This window comes from Prenolepis imparis, unplaced genomic scaffold, assembly GCF_030444845.1.
Source record: "Prenolepis imparis isolate NDT839.2.m4 unplaced genomic scaffold, iyPreImpa1.0 SCAF_8, whole genome shotgun sequence".
In the NCBI taxonomy this organism is placed as follows: Eukaryota; Metazoa; Arthropoda; class Insecta; order Hymenoptera; family Formicidae; genus Prenolepis; species Prenolepis imparis.
Window position 1 is genome coordinate 18012590 of NW_028141166.1, and position 16041 is coordinate 18028630.

Consider the following 16041-nt stretch of genomic DNA (forward strand, 5'->3'; position numbering starts at 1 on the left):
GTACGGATATCCCGCTCTGAGAAACTGGCTTAAACGATAGTCACGTAGGAAGTACCTCGCACCGAAGTTGTCCCGCGGTACCATTGCTTAACATCAAGCGATGTCGAACAAAGAATTCGCAAGGCATTTGCACAAAGCATCCTCAGATGCTCTTAAAGTAGATCGAATGCATAACAAACGCATTCCACTTTAATTTTTATCTTATTATAATCTGTTTTTAAAGATGACAATTATATGGATTTCATGTATATGTTGCGTATGTGTTAAACACCGTTCGTTAAAATATGCATAACACAAAATACAGGATATGCTCATTAAAGATTGAGCATTTTATCATCATCGAAAATGTGATAATCATATAATTAATCGTTCATTTAATAAATCATGCGTGATCTTTTAACACTCTGTCAAAGAGCAGAGTAATTATGACAGATTTAATTGCGATTATCGTGACATTGTCACTAAAAATCATATTTCACGCGCAGGCGTTTGCCACTGCAACTTTTCAACGTACTCGTAATTAGTATGTGCTTGATTTAGTGCGTAGGCACAGCTTTTTGCGTCAATAAAAACGCTTGCGTTCGTAATTCAGCTTTTGCTACAATTCGAGACGAGAACACTTGATATGGCACGTTCCAGTTCATAGAGACGGGACATGCATAATTGCGAAGTCTCTTCGGGAAAATATATGGCATTAATTATACACACACAATGTTATTTTTCTCCCTATTTTTCATAAATTATTTTTTTTAGATTTTATTTATATACGGATTTTGCTTTGTTTCTCTTTCAACAATGTAAAGTTTAAATTTTTATACCTATTCTTTGTACAAAACGCTACCATTAATCATATGCTCTTTTTACACTGAACTCTTCACCTAATAAGAGCAGATAAACCCGCAGCACACCATTAGCACCAGTCACCACATGAAAGAGCGTATCTCGAAAAAGAGGACGAGAGGAATAGGGACGACGTATGGTGCAATAGAAATTTTCTTCGTTGACGTGACGATTTGTACGAGCAACAGGCAACTTTCATTAAGCCTTTTGGAGCGGCGCGACTTTTCTCTTATTCTCCTCGCGCTCCTGCCTCCCCTTTCCTCCTATTTCTCTCATTCTCTCTGCATTTCTCTGTTGGCACGGTCCATGTAACTGAAGGCTGGTGCACAGTGCGCGCGCGATGCATACGAGAGAGGAATGCATCATGCGTGTGTATGTCGACGTAGAAGATGAGATCGAAAGCATGAATGAGAGAGAGAGAGAGAGAGAGAGAGAGAGAGAGAGAGAGAGAGAGAGAGAGATGGGGACGAGGGAGTCCGGGTCATTCACGAGTCGCGCGTGCTCTCGCATTCAGGCATTGTGGCACGCCAAGAATTGCCGGCGGCGTTTGGATGCGCGAGCGAGCGAGCACGACGGAGATGCCTCTCGTGTGTTTAAGCGCCGTTAGTGTCGCGTACCGTAATCCCGTTCCGCGTTTTCACGTCGCATCGCGTCGCGTCGAGCCTCATGCTCTGCTCTCAAACGTAATTAAAGCGACGCAAACGATGGCTCTCTCGGCTAAACGTTGCTCTCACGTGTCCGCGAGAGAAAACTGGCAGTCAATCTCTCACACATCTTTTTTTGGAAGCTGCTTTTGGAGCGAGATGCTTTGGGATCAATTATATTTGGCAGAGGGACAAAGACGTTTATAAAATTATTATGAAAACGCTTATTTTTACAGAGCGAAAACTTGAGCGAATATTAATAATTAATATAATTAGTTTATCAGATGGTCAGTCTGAAGATATAAATAGGTGGATAACGAAATTTTTATTACATTTTCTTCATTATCTTTATGTTTTAAATCTTTTTTAAATATAGATTTTTTTATTTAATCAGACATTGCCTCGATAGAAATTTAATTTCAAGCTTTATTTAAGCATCAAGATATTTAATCCTGAAGGGGAAAAACGCGCGAAGCGAAATAAGATAAACGTTTCACGGATAATTCCCTTAAGCGGGGTTGCAGTTTCTGCTTGGTGCGAGGAGTCGTATTAAAATATTAATCGCGCACTTGAACACCGTGCAAGAGAGCGAGAATCTCAACTGCCGCGTGCAAAGCGGCTGCTGGGCTGCTGCAAAAATGTGAAGTTTGTCGGCGAGCGGCGAACCAAAGAAATCACTCTCGCCCAGACCTACGTACCGTTCAACGAAGTCTCTTTCTCTTCTTGAAAACTTTCGGTCGGAAGTTTTTTTCCCTCCCCCTCATGAGTTCTCTCAGCAGACTCTCTCGGCGCTTCGTACGTACCTCCGGTGTATATATCTATATGTGTATCTATATATATATATATATATCTATATATAGAGAGGAAAGAGAACGGAGAGGGATCTTTTTATCTGTTTTCCATCGGGCAAAACGAGTTGCCTTTTGTACGATGGTCGATAAAGGGTGGAAATGATGATCCCTTAGGATGAGCCGCGCGCCGAGGGAATTTTCAGGCGACGTTGAAGACTGGTCGTATTAACGACGTCGTGGATTTGTGGTGGCGATGGCGACAGCGGTTGCGGCGGAAAGGGTACGATCGTTTTATCACGCTCGTATAACGAATTATAAAGCGAGGGTCGCGATCGAACGACCGCGGAAATCTGCTCGACACTGGAATAATCTTACGGCTATATAATGCCGCTTTGCCGCGAAGCGGCGATAGCATCATCGTTTCGGAAAATTGCTCGCAGCACAACACTGCGCATCGTTCTACATATCATTCTTAGCATTTTTGCGTATAAAGGAAAATGAGGGCAAAGTTTCGCTGATAACAGTAAATAGAAATATTGACCAAAGATCTCTCTTTCCTAATCTCTTATTTCTCGCGACAATGTCGCGTTAGTCATTTATTTTGTTCCTTAACTCGAATCGAGTTCGAGTACTCGAATTGATATTCCGTCGAAACTGTGTCTAACGATTTTCAATACTCTACACATCTGCCCGGCTTAATTTTAATTACGGACCCGAGTATTGTTGCAGGTCGTTTAGCGTAATTAAAAGTAATTAAAGTACGCGCCGGATGTGTTTTACAACGGCTCGCTGCGTTCGGGGAGCGAGCGATTTTTATCTCAGCTTCGATTCCCCGGAGGAGTTTGAAAATTTTAAGTTCGTCGGGGTGTAAATATAAAGCCCGTTCGCGGATGAGCAATAAAATTGTAGACGAATGTGCAAGTACATAAGATACACATATGTGCAATATCATTTGCGCGATATATACACGAAGTGTGCAAATACCGTCTCCTCGTTTCTTCGACGGGATTCAATATTTGTCCCTGCCGAATGAAAGTGTATTATCGCGTATCAATCAAGAAGAACAAATGTTTGCCGAAAGACGGAAGCGGCAGCAGCAGCAGCAGCAGCTTCGACTTGGGCTAGTCGTTCGACGAGACGACGACACTCCGCGTCGTACGAAATCACAGCCGACGAGAGTATAATTATTCAGCGATTAAATATCTGTCAGCCGAAAGTTTGATCCGTGATCGTGCGATATGAAAATGTGCGCTCGATTTCGATCGTGGTTGATTTAATCGCTGCGCCTAGTTCGTATTGCATCTCGAGACGAACTATCTAAATTGCATCGCGTCGCACTGATGCAAAATGCAAGCGTTACGTGAGTTGAATCTTCTCGCAACACACTTTGTACAGGATGTTACTGAAATACTTTGGCCAACTTTGTAGATGTGTTTCTCGATCAAGTTGGAATCAATTTTCCCTTAGCGGAAATTTTATTAAGGAGACGTCTTTATTTCTTTTTCTCTCTTAAATTTAAATATTAAATATTGTTGACAACATTTTAGAGTCGAATCTTTATTAAAATAAAGTTTACTCGAAATTGCTAACGCAATAACTTTATTAGTCATATCTATCTTTAAAATTTAATTTGAGTTAAACTTTTTATTTTCAATGCTTTGTATTTTGTTTATGCACATATGATATTTTTGTTAAAAAAATGAATTACATATCGATTTAGAGACTAAATCTGTGAAACTTGTTTAAGCACTTTAGAAACACACTGTACCATGAGCACTTATGTGGAAATTGTCAGCGTCTTTCTTCGCCTATTCCTAGGCAGACTTCAATTTTGAATTTTGCGAGGCTAGACGGAGTGGCAAATCGGATTTTCTGAATTGTCGAGATCTCCTGGGGAAGCATAATCGAAAACCAGTTTGAACGGTTGGGTACACGTAGTCGATAAATAGTCAGACGAAGATGTGTGGGTGTCATTGAAAGATTCACAACTTGCGAGGAGACGTGATAGATTTGTTTGTCATCGTTAGGACAACGCATAATTCTTTGTACGTTTATATCTTTCGTCATGATTTCTGCAAACAGCAAGAGAATATATTTTAATTATAAAAATACTCGTTTCTTATCGATCGTTGCGTTGCTAAAAATATCGGTAGTCAATCGACTATATTTCTATATCGGAAGATATAGAAATATTTCTGGGAGTCTGATAATAGTCTGTCTGTACCTACTGTAACAGAATGTTTTGAGTTTGCAAATATAACTTGATGCATTATAATTGCAATACTTGATTTAAAATGTGTTTTCTGTCTATATTATTATTATAGTACTATCTTAATATTAGTATTATTAGTTTTTATTTTTACATTTTAAGCCGGACATAAAAACGGCGTAATAATCTCATGACAGACATTGAGTCAATTTTAATTTACAGTAAAATTTATTTTATACATATAGACTAAATTTTTATAATATACATTAATTACATGCACATACACACACATACATAAAAAATTGTATTTTTAAATATTGTTCTCCCTTAAAAATATTACTTGTACATAAATTTAAAAAAGAAGGAAAATATTTTAAAAGATAAATTATATTAAGATTTCTTGTACAATGCACACTTGAAAAATTTTTTTAGTTTGTTGCTTGAGTTTTATAAAATATTCTTAAAACTCAATAACCCAGTATTCGGCAAGGGAAAGTTATAATGGCATATCTAAAAACAAATCTCTTTTCGATTTAGCTCCACACTTTAAGTGACAACCGCTTGCTGACAAATTATCATGACTCACAATCAGTTTTATTCGGGGGGAATTATTGTAAGCAGTGAATTAGACGTATTTCAATTTGAAGTATAATTGATAGCTGAAAAGTTTCTTCAAGTATAATAGTTCTCTCGGGAAGTAACGCAAATATTGAGACACGTCTTTTCGTACCTACGTTAAGACGACGATATTATTGCTGCACCACTCGTGCACTTTTATCGGTACTTACAAAGTTTAATTACTAATCTGTCTTTGCGCAGCTAGCGTAGATATAGAGGGCAAACTTAAATTAACATGCATACGAGGGCTTTGACATCGAGGCACAGTAGAATTAATATTCACAGCAAGGGCAGTGAAATCCGAATCAGGGTGCAATCATGGAGGTTGAATAGCAGAGAGGTGCGGAGATATAGTGTTAATTATGTGCCAAATAAATTAGCAACTTGTTGATCGTCATTAATACTCGATAAAGCTGGTCAAACATCCAATAACCCTTGCGAAATCGTGGGATACTTATAAGCCCTAATAACAACGCGTGTTACGCGGCTCGTTCTCGTAGATTACGTGTAGATTTAATGCCAATATCCCTAATCGGCATTATACATTGCGAATGCGAATCACGCTTTAATGTAACGAACGCGTATAAACATGCGTCATTGTTGGGATTAATACGATTCAGGATAGAAAATAAAGCTCAAATTGTTGCCATAGAAAAGTAAACAATTAAAAATCTTATCAATAAACGAGAAATGCGCGTATATTAGAGAAAAAAATTAAATGTTTTAATATATTGAAATTCTAAAATTTCACTCTGATATTTTTACGAAACGAAGAAATTTTCGTGTTAAACAAATTCTCTTACGCTTCCTGTAATTTTAGCTTTTTGTAAAATAAAATTACAATTTTGATACAAACGGAATAAATTTTATATTAAATTAAAACAGCATATATAATACTATTTTTTATGTGATTGCAAAAATATCTTGCTAATGAAATTGCTGTTGGGGTTAAAAATAGACGAGAAACAACGACCAAAAAATATAAAATAGCAATCTAGCATATTACTTTTTGTTTACTTTAGTTAGTTATTTTCTTCTTTTTTTTTTCGTTTATAACTTATTCATATGAAACTACGTTTTGTATCCCGTGATTTTGTATTCGCTCGTATTATTTTGCAAAATTTTTTACGAGGCAATTTCTGCGGAAAAATTCGTGTACAACAATATATTTAATATTATATTTAATAATTTATTATGCTTATTAACAGTTTGTTATAATTACTGAAAAATAAACGGATATAATGCAAGATTAAAATTATAATATGCTTGTTAAATAGAATAGAATACTTTTCCAGTTACAAATCTTATTTTTTAATACGCGATTAATTATAATTAACAGATAAAGAAGGAAATTTTTATCTTGGTAATACAAGAATAATCTTTATTAATAAAATATATCAAACAACATATATATATATAGTTTATGTATATAGGTTCAACATTTTAAATAACAAATAATATATCATTAATACATATTTTATGCATACTTTATATTCAACAGATTTTTATCTGACATATGCATCTATACGCGGTAATTTAAATATCTCTTTCAGCTGAGCTGTACTTTTTTCGATGCTTAACGATAATATCGTCGAATAGACGAATGTATGATCATTGAATTGTTTCTTCTCTCATAGATGTAAATAGCTATTATACATATCCTTTCGTTACTGTACTTTTGTACATTCAGCCTCGTCGTAATCGGCTTATATCATATCTCGTTTATGAACCTCCGGCATATTGTTGCACCATCCTGTTCCACTCCTTCGGGAAAGATCGCTGAATGTGAGAAAGGACCTTCTTGATCTGACGTGTCTCCTCCTGGCTGCATTGCGGACAGGAGCCTCTCAGAACCAGCGGCACTAAACCTGGATAAAATAACGGCATACAAATCTTTAACAGATTTTCGGGTCGGTTTTACGTAGTATTTAAGTTTATATGCGCGTGAATAATTTCTCTCAAGACTCGTATAATATTATTGCAGAATAATATTACAATATTTGTATATAATATTATCGCAATATATAATAATATTTAATTAACGTCTTACATTTTTGCGAGTATATATGTATACATAGTTCCGGAATGTCCGATGCTAATTTTGATCTTTTATAAAATGAAACTGCGCGGATGAAAAATAAAAATGAGGAAGAGAGGAAAATGCGAAACATGTGTCCTCTCAAAGCAGATAAATACATATAATATAAATAGCGCATTGGTGGTGGTATAAATACTCCAATATTTAATATCTTTAATAAAGTATTTATGTGTGCACTGGTGTAATTTCCAAATTTTCTGTGCGGATTCTACTTCTACAGACACGCAAAAGTGTTCGACCTCTATGTTTACTCTGCAACAATGGAGACGAGACAATTAGCGCGACATACTTGTTCGCGTATCTCTCTGGAAATTGAACTCATCGCGAAATTACACCAGTTGCAAACTCCTTGCTTGCAATTATTTTCGATATTATACTAAATATTTCAAATTAAATTTGAAAATATCGAAGGAAAGTCTTCTCCCTCTTATTATTTTTTCTTTTCTTAGTAAAAAGTTTATGAGAGTTGATCTTTTTTCGGCGAGAGTTCATTGATGCGCCAGGCAAAGAGGATTAGAATTTTATTTTAAGTCTTGTTCGGGATAATCGCGGAATATGAACTTTTTGCGATGAAATTTACTCGAAAAAGAGGAAGGGCGGGGGCGTACTTTTCAGGCGTCGTCCGACGGGGTCGCACGGCGCTTCTCCCAGGGCGCACTTAAGCTGTCTGGTCAAGTAACGCTTGTCGTTCAATGCTATGTTCAGTTGTTCGTCGGAAACCCGCGATCTGCCAGATTGCTGTCCATCACTGTTGTCCGATTCGGTTGCTATCGTGGTGGCAAGCAGGGCGCAGATAAGGATAAGGAACTGCAACATATATAATTGCACGTATATTATATATGCAGCTGTATGGCTCGTATAATAGTTGCTTAAATTATTACCGAACGCATTGTTGTACCGTGTATAATTAAATGAGCAGCGCTGATGCAATTCCGAAATTATTACCTCTCTCGCGGTTGTTCCATTGAATTTCCGTAAATAGCGGAGGACATCGTAGATTTCGCGCGTATGAAAAAACAGGGGGAAAAAGGCAGAATCTTTTTACGCGAGTTTTCGGGGCGCGACGCTAAACTTATTAACCCTGCCGCGCGCGCAGCATCGCGATATATCCATCCCCGACGGCGCTTAATGTGATTATACCATCTGCAAGTATTATGGTAAATGGGTTCCGGGATGAGACAGAGGACGCGACGCGCACACGCGGATAGACATTTCGCATGAGGTGAAATTAGCTGCACGGCCGTCCGACAATAAGGGCGGAAGCACGTCTGTCATGCGGTAACGAAAGCGGATAAGGAAGGGCTAGCCTGCAGGCGAGGCAGGCGGGGCCAAAGCTAACATAGCTAAACAAGCAGCACAACCACCGCGTCGTGCCGCTGCTATACGACGACGGTATGCGAGTAGCTTCAATCTCTGTTTGCTCGCCTCATCTCTCTTCCTCCCCGCGGCGTTTCACCTGCGTCTCGTTACAGCTGCATCCCTGCGCATCGCGCGTCATCGTCGGGTCGTAACTAAGGAGTCGTCGCCTTTAAATAATCTACCCCTTGTCATCTTGTCTTTTCTTTCCTTTTATTTTTCATAACCACACTAATACGGAAAGTGCATTTTCTTCTCCCGTGCTCGATCGCTGCCCTACCGCGTCTACACGTTCCGCCTCATTAAGCGAATTATTCTTATCCTTTAAAGAATCAGTGTAAGTGAGCTAGCGAATGTTTTACTAATCTTGTACTTATTTTTCTATTGTTGTGCGAAATTAATTACACTTGCTCGAAGCAAGGAATAATTCGATAGAGATTCAACTTTCAACTACACACATATAATCGCAATTAAAACAAATTAAACACTTTAAATAAATTGTTTGTCGAAAGATATTTTTACCGAATGTGAAGCCTCGATACTGAAATGAATATTGCATGTCAATTATTAAATTTTGAAAACATCAAATATGTACTGTATGATATGGACATATTTGAAAAAACATATATATCCTGTTTTGTACAACGTATATTTGTTTGAAAGTGCCAACATACTACTGCTCGATGATGGTCTCGCCGCTGGTGATAGTTTTTGTGTCTTCAAATACACGTACACATAAACGTACATATATGTATATATATACTCACCCTGGATCTAGGTCAATTGGCTCTTTGGATTTGCGCCAATCAAAAAACGATATAGTGTGTGCGTTTGTCACGTTGCTTTATATAGACATTAATCAAACGAATTTATGAAGACGCGTTGATTGTTCGATGTGATAGCTTCGACATGGAAACGTATTTCTAGATTATTACGAATTTCGCGTAATATACCTGAGTTTGTAGCCAATCGAATTCCTTCGCGCGCTGTTTATTGGATTCCTTTGACATCCTTTGTGCCAACGTATTCGCATTGATCGTGGACCTCGTCCCTCTTTTGCATATCGCCTCGCGAGTAAACCCGTTTGACAGCCCGAGCTGCAATCGGGAACGTATGATTCGCCGCTGGTTCGACTACATTTTTATCTTCTTTTTTTTTTCTTCCTCTTTTTTACACGCGCGTTATAATTTGAATTTTAATCTCATCGCCCTTTCACTGCTTTCTCCGGCCTGGATTTCGAATAACCTCGGGCTTTACGATCGTCGATCTTCTTTCTTGCCTTCCTTCTTTGCATACGTACGTACGTCGAGTTTACGACATTTTTTTCATGCGTGATGTCTTGTTTTATAACACTAATATTCATCACAGAATAATATACGCGAGACGGTTGAATACCAAATTTCTTATAACCGATCGCAAAAATCTATAGTATCATAATCGAATACATTTAAATTTTAAATAAGAATTTATCACATAAATTCTCTAGATTTTTATATTTGAGAGAAAAAAAGACCTAGTGAGAACAGAAAAATATGTGAATTACAAAGGTCGATCGTAAAATGTTACATTCTAATAACGTGTTAAAGGCGCACTGCATCTACCAATACCGACCCAAATACAGCTTAATCACGACGTAATTACGTTTCGCATTTCAGATCGTACTTAGCGCGCCTGCCTCGTCGTCGTCTGTCTGATTTCCCGACGGAGATCCGGCATCTCGAATTTCGACTTTTGTGGCAGAATCCTAATAATCTCGACGGCTCCGTAAATCACGGCGTACCCGTGTAGAGACATATATACATACATACATACATATATATATATATATACACACATATATATATATATACACCTATATATATATGGCAGGGTCCGGGAGTGATTTGTGGATTCGATACGGGCGCGCTCGCGCAAAACCGCTTACTTCCGCAAACTGGTGTGAATTATAAGAATTATTGCTCGCTCGGAATGGCAAATTGGTGGCGATATAGATTTTATCGTCGGCACGTCGCGGCTCGCGATAAACCGTTGGCGCGTTATAATGCACCGGAATGTTTCGGATGCTGCATCCTCTCTTGCTCTCGATTGCACAAACGGCGATTCGCATACGGGCCGTTAATTACGCCAGCATTCAATGCGACCGATAATGCGCCGTAAGCATACGACGTGTCGCGGAGAACTGTCGGTATTAGTACAGTATTAATTACGTTCATGAGAAACTCGTGCCCACACCTAGCGATAATTACATATATATCGTATCGTGCAATTATATGCGCCACTTTCGCTCCGCTCCGACCGTATGATTTATTCTCGTGTCGCGTCGTCACGTTTGCGCGATTATAAAATTAATTTACATTTATGTTGGCGAGAGAGAGAGAGAGAGAAAGATAGATTTTCTCTCTCGGCGATAAATGGTAACCGAGAGATATATCAGTGTGAAAATGCATACCTTCCTATAAGTTATACACATTCGACCGATATCGGCGTCGCGATAAATAATAATTTTCCCGTCGATGGGGCATTATTTGCGACCGCAATTAATTTACGGTTATCAAACTAATTTACAGTTGCTTAGCGGTAATCGAGATATATACTAGCGAGATTGTCGCCGCGTCTTCGCATTTGATATCGAGCGCGATCAGTATAAATAATATCGTCGATAAATAACGTATCTTGTTCTTCCGATTACAATATTCGCGCGTGAAACAGGCGAACTATGTATTTGGGACGAAATTAATAGTAGATTGTAGATTAATAATAAGCGAACAAACCCGTACTTGTTGTACAATCAAAGTACATTTATATCGCAGGGTTTCGTTTTGGATTTAAACTGCAAGACTTATTGATGATTAGTATGAACATATTGCATACTTCTCAATCTTTAATTTTTTGATGCTATAAATGCGATAGATTTTTTAACAAGAAAATTACTTTATATATTAATATAAATGAAAATACGTGTTAACACATTCTGCACACACGCTAATTTATTTTTTAGCCAATGTTTAGAAATCTTGTTTTATACGAAATGCGATCTAGATATTGAAATCGAGAAAATTTCTGCCGGTTTATTTTCTCGTATTTTCATAAATAGATTTAAAAATTCTTTTTTTGTAGCGTCAAAGAGAAAGTTTCGTTTATTCCTTTATTTATTCCTTTATTCATTACTATAAAGGCTGTGAATGTGCCTTTGGACCACAATGTGGTTGCAGTAGTGTTCACGAAATCATTCAACAACTTTTGCGATTGTTATTCTGGTCAGGCGATATTTCCACACCTTTCGCATAAGTATACGATTGCGATACGTATGAATTATAATGTTATCGCATTGTCGATAAAATGCCATTTCAATCGTGCCGCACATATAACCGTTGCACTACGTGCGGAAATTCGATAATTCGATTTTGTAACAGGAAAATTCTCTTTTCTTTTGTAAGATTCTTTATTCGTGACTCTTACTTTTTGCGAGCATACCTATATATCAATTATTTAAAGTTATCACATTCGAAAGACATATATGTGTCTATAAATATAAAAATCGCTTAAGTTTTTCTTTTCATTTTGACACAACTAATTTTTAACTTGTATGTGTTCTCGTATGTTATAAAAATATCCTTTCATAATTAAACAAAAAGTAAATTAATTTTTTTATTATATTATTTTATTCGGAATTTTTTACATTTTGTAATATTAAAAAAACAATACATATTAATTTAATTTCATAAGCACAATATTTCAAATCGAAAGACATACTTGTGAAGATGTTATATCGATGATATAAAATCAATATAATTATATTTATGCAAATCAATTAAGACACATAACGACTCGTTAATATAATAAAAAGATCTCGACATAAGATTTCTCAACGTATGCTTCTCTCTTATTTATCTTTTTTGTACTGTACGCGCGTATATAGCTGTTAGAAATCAATACAATTTCAGAGTATAACGCTTTTAAATGCATTACAATGTTTTTGTAAATGGGCAAGGCGCAATTATTTTGCATCATGCAATCATTCAGCCATATAAAGGCACGTAACAATGGAACATTATTGGTTTAATCTAATGGCGCATTAATACGAACCTTTGCATACATGCAAATATTCATTTCAACAAACGTTCATTCCAAATTCGGTAATATGGTCATAAAATACGTCTTTATTGGCTTCCAATATTTGCTTCATTTAAATAGCATATCTGTATCCGAGAAGCAAAAAGATGCAAAAATTTATTTTTTTCTGGTAAAGACAAAGGTCATGAAAAAATGCGCGTTCCCAAAATAAATTAAATAAATTATTCTATCACAATGTATTTTTATTATATTACAAATTTACTTCAATCAAATTATTTATAATATTTACTTTATTACCATTAATACGCGTTATCAAACAACGTTTGCGAGCTTTAATCGTGAGCTTTATTTGCTTGCTTTATTGATTTAGCTTAACGATAATATAAATATGTCAAAATCGATAATTTTTGACTTATTACTCTTTATTCCTCGGATACGGATGTACGTTTTGTAGCTGCGCAACTTCTGAAACACACATCCCAAACAAATATGCAATTATGCAAAGTGGAGCAATTTTTTAACACGAATATATTCGCCACCGGGCAACTCCGTTCGTACGAGCTGAAACGCATTACAATAAAAATAAATCGCCCGGAAGCGGTGGATCTCTCCTACCCTCGAATACCCTGCCGTAAATGTACGACACCGGGCGAGAATCCGCGAGGAGGATCCTAAAGTAGCTTGTGCCGTATCCTGAACTTGAACGCCCGATGAATAAGCTCCTTGAGGCGCGATATCACGTAGGGGCAAGTTATCGGAGGGCGAGAATTTTCTCTGCATATAGAGGAAACAAAACCGCCGCTCTCCCCTAAACGTGCGAGCTTCGGCTCTCCCTCGAGGGCGCTCTCCCCCGAAACTTTAAATCACCGGTCGCGTATACACCTATATAATAGGGTGGAGGGAGATTGCGTATCGCGCGCAAGAGCGTGCATCAACCTGTTGCGCACGTTTGTCACTCACCTTGATTGCCGGAGCCATGCCGAAACCCGGGGTCGGTCGGGCTGTTCAAGATCGCGGCGTTTGATCTCGGAAACTTTGCGACAAAAAGGACGATCGAAACAATGAGAAATGATATGGCCAAGAAATTTCCAATGTGCCCTCCTTTCGGTCGATAGCTCCTCGATCGGTCCTTTCACCACGAAATCGCGCGATGCACTGGGCCTAGAGAGGTACGTCTCTGTAGCCTTTTCTCCCCTTCCTTTAGATACGTACTAAAGTGTGCGTAGCGCGTAACACGTGATATATACCGGAGAAGTGTCTGTGTTTCCGATTACCGCTAACGTTAAAAGAAGGGGAAAGGTGCGTGACGTGTGAGAAGTAGCACTTTTTCACCTTCGATAGATATATATACATAAGCGGATGTCGTTATTTTATGCGACTTTCGTCGACACACTGTTTCTTTCGTATAGAAAATGAAATGGTGAGAGAAAGAAAGTTATATTAAATGTTCTCAAGCTTATCTCGGATAAATTAAAGATTTACAAGATTTATTATATTTTATATTCTGTGTGAAAAAAAATTCCTGAAAATAATGCTGCTATTAAATAATAGAATTTTGGATTTGCAAGAATAACTTTGGATATATTGGATAAGTCTCATTATTTGTAATTTTTTTCAATTATTTATTATAATTCATTAACAAGAGATACTTTGACAAGAAGAGAAGGAACGAGAGATCTAGCAAAATACCATTCTTTGAATATCGTTGAAAAATTTATTAGTTGTATATGTATTTCCAGTGTACGAATATTATTTCATCATACCATGTATATCGTACAACTTTTCCCTCGTTGTCGTGTCAACGTACGCGGGACAGGACGAAGCAATTTTTCGATTTCTTATAAAACTTCGTAGAACTCGAAGCGGATCTCGCATCATTAGGTAATAAGCCCGCTCGATTTCACTCATTGAAGAAATGCGCTGTCATTGACGGCTATTTTTGTTCCATCTCCTTGGCGGAAACGAATTTTATACATTATGTCACAAGGAAAAGTCGTTGTCGCGGATTTATCGACTTTTTTCTCGTTTATGACGTCGGAATGGCAATTTAATTATACAAATTCGTTAAATATTGCAGCGTTTATAACTTTGGCGACCGCTTAATGCGACTTTTTATTGCGTATATTTTTAATTGGATTAAGTTGTAAAACTTGAAGAAAAATACTGCGTCTTGTTCATTTAATGTCGATAAACTCTGCTATTTTAATTTCTTGTGAATATATACATTGGCTGAGATATTTAAAGTTACAAGAGATAATTGTACTAGTTCAACAGATAGCTAACAATGTTGTAACAACATCTTCGCTGCTTGACTTTTTTTAAAGCTAACTGAATCATGTAATTGATCTCTCTATGATTTCTAATTTTCATATTTTATTTTATTGCATATAATTTTCACGTCTTTTAATCTTCGCACCCTTAAAGACATACTTTCTGCAGATCTTGGTACTGCATAATGAAAACAAACAGAAAGAGACGCTGAGTAAATATTTCCATATTTCAACAGAATTAATCATCGCAATGTGAGATATAAAATATATCCGCCACTATGTAAAAATATATGCATTTATCTCGTCGTATGTTCAGACACAGGTCTCTGGTTTTTACATCGCCTCTACGCCCCTTAATGTGGCATTTGCATCGCAAATTCCATCGCTATTTTCTCCGCCAGATACATCCGATCCACAAAGTTGCATCGTTATAAAAGCAATCCCGATAAAATCACCGACCTGTCTCTCTTTCTCCCTCTTTCTCTGGGACGAATAACGAGTTAACGAGCGTATTTTTCGGCACGCGTCTCGCTTTGTCGGTATCGCTCTGTTGTTGACCTCTTTTTCTTTTTTTTTTTTCTTTTTACACGTTTCACCGCGACTTCGCGACCTGGAAGCACGAAAAAGAACTCCCGGCTAAAATCGACGGATTTAATGGGAGTCCGGTATGCGATGCCATAAGTCGAAGCGTCATTCGCGTTCGTATATATGCAATGCGTCGTGTTATCCACGACGATAACGGGTTTCGAAAACGGGATTCGACAAAAAAAAAAAAAATGAAAAAACAAGGAGATGACCTGGGAAGAGAGGTGTTAAAAATACGGTTGTGTCGGCGAGAGAGCGAACGCGGCAACCCAGCCTCCACGTCGATGAGATAGACCGACGACGAGAGAAAATCATGCCTTGTATCGATGAAGGTTACATCGGCCGGAATTTGGCTGTGCACTCTCGAGCCGGAAAAGTTTCCGCAGCATCGCGTCAGCAAAATTACACCGAGCAGAAAAGAATAAATTTGCACAAAATTTAGCAAAATGTATGTAATTAAATTACGGATTATTGCATAATCAAATTGATCAAATAACGATTATGATTACTATTCATAAATCAGTTCATGAGTTATAAATAATGGAAATAATGGAAT

At 37.4% G+C, this 16041-nt stretch overlaps 1 protein-coding gene across 1 annotated transcript; it reads right to left on the reverse strand.

Annotated features, from left to right (window-relative positions):
- Window positions 1–6457: 6457 nt before the first annotated feature.
- On the reverse strand, window positions 6458–13828 carry Csp2 (chemosensory protein 2). The gene is made up of 3 exons (XM_083043867.1): window positions 13591–13828; window positions 7809–8007; window positions 6458–6970 (listed from the first exon to the last, which is right to left on the reverse strand). The coding sequence occupies exons 1-3, from the start codon at window positions 13606–13608 to the stop codon at window positions 6825–6827; spliced, it is 363 nt and encodes a 120-aa protein (XP_082899993.1). The 5' UTR covers window positions 13609–13828; the 3' UTR covers window positions 6458–6824.
- Window positions 13829–16041: the final 2213 nt, after the last annotated feature.